The sequence below is a fragment of the Tupaia chinensis genome, unplaced genomic scaffold, assembly GCF_000334495.1.
Source record: "Tupaia chinensis unplaced genomic scaffold, TupChi_1.0 Scaffold143636_1, whole genome shotgun sequence".
In the NCBI taxonomy this organism is placed as follows: domain Eukaryota; kingdom Metazoa; phylum Chordata; class Mammalia; order Scandentia; family Tupaiidae; genus Tupaia; species Tupaia belangeri.
The window spans coordinates 864,718-871,164 of record NW_006203484.1 but is presented as its reverse complement, the minus strand read 5'-3'; the positions used below and the strand labels follow the sequence as shown (position 1 = coordinate 871,164).

Sequence of the window (6,447 nt, the reverse complement as noted above, 5' to 3'; positions counted from 1 at the left end):
GCCACTGTACTAGGAGCTCCACAATCTGTAGACCACACCTGGTGTCTCCTTCTTAGCGCTTCCTTTTTTTTCCTCCAGTTTTTAAAAAAATACTTTATTCTGGGACCAGCAGTTAGTGTAATGGCTATGTCACTGGACTGCCACGTAGTCGACCGTGGTTTGAGTCCCGGACCTGGTGGCTTAAACTCATGCCAGGCGCATGTGCATGCGTGCCCAAGATCCCAAGAGGACAATGGAGGAGAAGGGATTGCGGCGTGACCATCCCCCCTGGGGGGTGATTTCTCACTTTCTATCTCTCTGTCTGTCTCTGTCTTTCTGGTGAGCTCATGCGCCCTATAGCAGAAACCTCTCAAAAAAATACATATATACATTTTATTCTGAAACGATTACAGGTTTACAGGAAGATGTAAAGAACAAGGAGGTCTATGCACCTTTCACTCAGCCCCTTTCAATGCACATGTCTTATAAATCTGGAGTATAATATTGGAACCTGAAAATGGACATTGACATAACCCATGGGGCTTGTTTAGATGTCACTGGTTAATAGATGCACTCGCCTGTCGTGTGTATGCACGCGTGTGTGTACGTGTGTGTGCGTGTGTAGCTCTGTGCGGCTTTCTCACATAACCACCATGGTTGAACTATGCAACTATATCATTTCCAGAAAAGACCCTGGTGTCATCCTTAGCCCTTTCCCTCTCTATTTTCAATTCATCATAGGGCACGTGTGCTTACCAGGAACAGAGAGGGAGGGGGAGGAAGCGCCCCCAGAGGAATGCCACACCGCAGCCCCTTCTCTGTTCTCCTCGCGGGACTTTGGGCCTGCACACACGTGAGCCCGGTGTGTTTTTAAGCACCACTCAGGGCTCGTACTGCACATTCTGCATGTGAGACCCAGTGGCCTCGACCAGCCACCAGCTGTGCCCCTTAGCTCCCTCTCACTGCCAGTCTTGAACCAAATTGTATAAACTGGAATGTGTACTTAGCCATGTTTAGTTTTCTAACCATCGGGCCATAGTTATCTATTTTTTTGGAGAAGTTGTTTTGCTATAGGGCATGTGTGCTCGCCAGAAAGACAGAGAGACAGAAAGACAGGAAGCGAGAAATTACCTCCCCCTCCCCCCGCAGCGGATGTCCACCCCGCAATCCCTTCTCCTCCATTCTCCTTTTGGGATCTTGGGCACGCACGCACACGCACCTGGCATAAGTTTAAGCCACTGGGTCCAGGTCTCGAACGGCAGTCAACTACATGGGAGTCCAGTGACATAGCCATTATGCCAACTGCTGGTCCCGTCAGGCCAGTTAACTTGATAGGTTCTCATGACATCCCTGTGAGCCTGGCTGTGCAAATGTTAACCCCAAAGCTCATTGACTTCCCCACGAGGAAACAACTTTCGGGTAATGCTTAGCCATCTCTGTGTGGTTTTACCTGCTCCCTCAGTTTCTAGAATGTCTGGAGCACTGTGTACAGACCTCTGCAAAGCACTTCACACGCTGTTAGCAAGCTTTTTGTTAAAGGGCCAGATAATAAACGTAGGCTTCATGTGCCATACGGTTTCTGTCTCAGCTGTTTGGCCCTGCCACTGTAGCTTAAAGCAGCCGTAAATAATATGCACGTGGGCCGGCACGGCTGCGGCCCGATAAGACTGTTCTTAAGTAAACAGGTGTCTGGCCCACGGGCTGCAGTTTGCTGGCCCCTGCTCTAAGTGGAACGAGTTCCTACGAGAAGCAACAAACACACTTTCCCCTAGCTGGATTGTTGAGGAGCTTTTGGCTTTGGAGCTACCGAAAAGCTTCAGCTAACAACTGCTTTTACTTCCAGATCCTGTCTCAGAAAGAAGAGTGGGAGGGCAGGACGCGGCACCAACCCAGGAAAAACCCACCTCACCTGGCAGAGCCGCTGAAAAAAAAGCCAAGGATGACGGCAGGCGGGTGGCTAAGAGTGCACAGGACCTGAGTGATATTTCCATGGATGAAGTGGGCATCCCACTGCGGGTACGGATACCAACCTACGTTTCATCCGACAAGCTGTGGCAGCACGGGAACCCCACCCAGGGGTTGCGGGGGCCTTGGGGAAGGGTCCTCACACCATCGACTCTCTAGCGCCCTGCATGCCTGAGCTCCCAGGAGCTGAGCCCCAGGCTGGGTGTGCAGCCACTGTTCCCAAAGCAGGTGTTGGTGGTGTAAGTCTCATGAGAAGAAAGTCTCGTGGTCTAGTGAAGATGAGGAGAAGCTGGGTCGAACAAAATTGGAGATTTCTCAACAGCACAACTTCTCCAAGACTCTGAACGTGGGCGTACTCAAGGGGAGAATGTTCCTGACAGTCTTCCTGTATTATTTTTCTATGGAACATGCTCAGAAACTTAGTCCAGGTTTAGAGATCCCTCAGGAGAATCCAGGACGCCGAGTCTTAGTTTATGGGTTCAGGAAGAAGTTCCCCCCATAGGGACAGTACCCTGACATCCAGAGTGAATAGGAAGCTCTAAGGAAAACACAGAATGGATCTGGCCGGCATGGCCTCCAGGACAGAGAGGGTCTTGAGGCAGCTGGGCCCCAGTTCTGTCCTGCTGCTTGTACACACCAGGTCCTGGAGTTCCTTAGGACCCAACAAGCCCAACTTGGGAACGGACCTACGTGAATTGTGTTCCTTCCCACGTGCCCCCCCGGACCACTGGCTGTAGTAGGTTTCTGTCCGATTTTCTTGTATGTCTTCTGGAGGAGACTAATAGAAACAGCAGTAGGTTAAGCCTCAAAAGAACTCTCCTCTGGCCCTAAGTAATACTTAGAAAGGTAATTATTGCCAAGGGTAATTGCAGTTGAGTATCTTGTCTCATTAAACATCACTCCCCAGAGTAAGTGGAGGGTGATAACGTCCCCATTTTATAGATGAGGAAGCGGGGACTCGAGGACGGCAGCACCTGCCTGAGGTCGCGCAGCGGAGGTGACAGAGCAGGCTGTCCACTTCCCAAAAATGTCCCCCTAGCCATCTTGTCCGATCACCCTTCCATTCGCCTTCTCACCAGTTCTGTGACCTTGGGCCAGTTACTGTGGCTTTCTCTGCGTCACTTCCTCATCTGTACAGTGGGAGTGAAAATTCTGATCTAACCAGCTGTCATTTTCCGTGCTTTATTTTTATCTTTAAGGAAAAAAAAAAAAAAGCCAGCTTTAGTGGTTAGGATGGAAACTCTGGCATCAGATGCTATTATGGGTTATGCTTTAATATATGTGTTCTAAATCGAGCCCTGTGCAAGGTGACTTTGATACGCTCCTACGGCCTGACCTGGGGTGGGGCGGGGTGCCTTGATGAGCACGGATTCCGCCGCTCAGGGGTCCCAGCAGCTTCGCTGCAGCGCGGCCTGGCCTCTGTATGCAGAGAGGTTCTCTCTAAAGATGACATTAACAAAGTAAGACTCGAGCACATTTCAAGTGGAACCTGGGCCTCTGTTTTCAAAGTCTGCATCCTTTTGGCTAAACACCACTCTGCAGATCCAGGTCCCACTCCGTGGGAGGCTCTTTCTCAGAAGTTTTGCCTTTGTGAGGAAACGTGGACCGGTGGCTCCATTCCAACTTCAGATGTTGTTCCTTTCCTTTTTGATTTTGATTTTGTCGTCGTAGAAGTTCTGAAACATGCCAAGGCTTTTTACTCTTTGCCTCTTTTTTCTCCAGAACACCGAGAGATCCAAAGACTGGTACAAGACTATGTTTAAGCAGATCCACAAACTGAACAGAGGTACTGGTTCCCCTGTCACTGCTGTCCGTGCCGGGTGCCCGTGTTGGCTTGTGGTGAGGCCTGAGCTCGCTTCACTAGGGTGCAAAGGCTGCTCCTGTGGGTGGGCCTCAGCGGGCACTGGTCTGCTTGAACCCGGCCACCTACCTTCTAGAGCACGGGAGGGAGGACGCTCTGGGGCATCTGCCTTGGATTTGCAGGACCTCCCTCTCAGAGGTTGGGAATGCAGCAGGCCAAGCCCAGCTCTCTGCTTGTGCAGTGGCAGCTGTCGCTGGGATGCGAGCAACTCCTACCCCCACCTGCTTCCGGCTTCAGATGCACGCCCCATGTCAGCCCGTGACTGCCTGTGGGCAAAGCGAGTCCAGAGAACACTGCACTGGAGTAAGAAACCGTGCTGCCCTTTAGGCTCATGTGACCGTGGGCCAGCCACGGTCCTCTCTGTGTTTGTCTTGCTGTCCTTCCTCCAAGGCTGTCGCCAGCTCTAAATGAGAGCGCACTTGGCCCCATCACTGCTTGATGCCACTGTGCACCTCCGAGGCCAAGGCCGTGTAACTATGCCAGCCCTTGGCAGAGCCCCGAGGGTCAGTCAAGAGCTGACACACCAGGGCCTGCTCAAGCTGAGAGAGGAGTGCTTCCCAGTCCAAAGCCTGCGGGGCTGGCAGTAGGTGACCCGGCATGGTGCTCGGCCAGGTAGCGACCCCACCAGCTCCCATCACCACCTGTGCTGCCAGCCAGCTGGCAGGCAGATTGCAGCTATGCTGTGGGAAGGGCGCCTCTGCCTGCAGGGAGACCACCCTGCCCTTCCCTAGGCCCAAATCCAGTCTGGCCGCCTGACGTAGACGGTGCGTGAAGGCCTAGAAGTCACTGCTGGTCAGGTTCCCACCAGAGCCACACCTTCCCGATCGATCTTTCTGATTAGCTGTGGGTGCCCGCGAGCATCACTGGTCACTAGCTCCTGCTGGTTCAGGGGGAACCCGGGCGTGCCACCCTTCACACTGTTTCCAAATGCTGAGGTGCTGGGTGCTCAGCACTTCCGTGTCGAGCGTAAATTGGCCGGTGGGCGGGTGGGCTCAGTCACGGTGGTGCTGCTCAGTACTAGGGTCTGTGACCAGATGGGGTCAGCTCCACTGGCCACTGCTTGATGCCACTGTCCCTGTCCTCAAGCGACCTGTGACACTCGCCTTGAGACCCAGCTTTTGAGGCCTAATTGCAGAGACCCGGGCACACGCAGATGCACAGGGTGTGTAATTCTGCCCCCAGCAGCCTTGGCTCCTCATCACACGGGTATTAACTCAACCTGAACTGCAGCTTCTAAACAGAACTACCCGCCCCACAGGAGGCAGAGGGATTTGAGAAATGAAGAATCCACTTGTTTTCCTTGATTCTGATGTTTGCAACACAAGTTCTTATTTTTTTTAAAAAAAAAGTTATTTTAGGATCGTGTTCGCATTACATACTATTAATTGGGTTGTCAGAAAAGTCATGACGCATTTTTGCGTAGAAAAACATGGAAAAAATGTGTCATGACTTTATTGACAACCCAATATTCTCATACTAAATTGTTCTTGCCTCCGACAAGTGAAAACTTCAAGCTTTGCTCATTGGATTCTGTTAATACATCACTCTTTTACCAAGAAGAGTAATATTATCTTTTTTGATGTGTCTCAGTCATTCAGGCAAAAGGACTGGATTTTAAAAGCAGTTTGAATTTCCTCCATAGCACTGACAAAGCTTAGTGTATGCTCCAGCCAAAACTCAAGGGGCCTGAATTGTACGCGGATTCCTACTCGTTCACATTCTCCATTTGTATCTTCCTCTATTCTCTCTCCAAACCTGTTCCTCTGCCTAGACACTACTGAAGAAAACCCTTATTTCCCTACGTACAAATTCCCTGAACTTCCTGAAATCCAGCAAATTTCTGAAGGTACCATAAACTTAGACAGCGTATCTGTTGTCCTAGCCTTTAATTAATTCTTATAGTTCCATTAGAGGCATAAAATTCGGCTTTTAGATTTTGTTTTCATAGTCGTTTTTGGTTGGTGGAAATTTTATTTGACTTATTTGCATGATGTGCTATATTGAAACAACTAAGCCCTTTCTAATTCATTAACCTGTTTCTGAGTGGGGTGCCGTGTGCCTTAATAAAACTAAAACAGGTAATCCATCCACTTGGGGATTTGCTAGTTCCCTCACTTCCTAGTGGATGGTTTCAAAATCCACTGCTTTTCTCTGCTACAGAGGACAACCCTTACACACCCACCTACCGGTTCCCTGCATCTACTCCTAGCCCTAAGTCTGAAGGTAATTCAAGGAAGACTGTGTGCCTCTTTTTGTACCAGTGCTGTTACCGTCTTTCACCTCGGGGTTTTTCCTGGTGGCCGAGGCTCGCTCCCAGTCCTTTGCTTCCCCGTACTTGTGTTTGTGGTGTTGCCTTGTTCCTCGCTGCCTGCACCCAGGTGACATTCTAATCCTATTCCTTTAGGGCTTGCATGATGAATTGGGTAGCTAATGTAGCTTCCTTATAAAGCCGTGAGCATGTGGGGATCTGGGAAAAGCAGCCTGGCCCCGACTCCTTGGGGCTTTGAATCTGGCTTGGTCACCTGGTGCTGGTGGCTGGGCAGTAACTCAGTGAAGCTGACTCGTTATGGTGATGGACAGGAGGCAGACCTTTTTTTTTTTTTTTTTTTTTTTTTTTTTTTTTTTTTTTTTGGGGTTTTTTT

General features: G+C 50.3%; 1 protein-coding gene across 1 annotated transcript in view; it reads left to right on the top strand.

The window, feature by feature from the left end:
• Positions 1-6,447, top strand: part of SORBS1 (sorbin and SH3 domain containing 1) — a 140,974-nt gene that overhangs the window by 42,218 nt on the left and 92,309 nt on the right. The window contains 4 exon segments of the mRNA XM_027766694.1: positions 1,823-1,995; positions 3,667-3,730; positions 5,577-5,651; positions 5,966-6,028. Of these exon segments, the coding sequence (XP_027622495.1) occupies positions 1,823-1,995; positions 3,667-3,730; positions 5,577-5,651; positions 5,966-6,028 (375 nt within the window).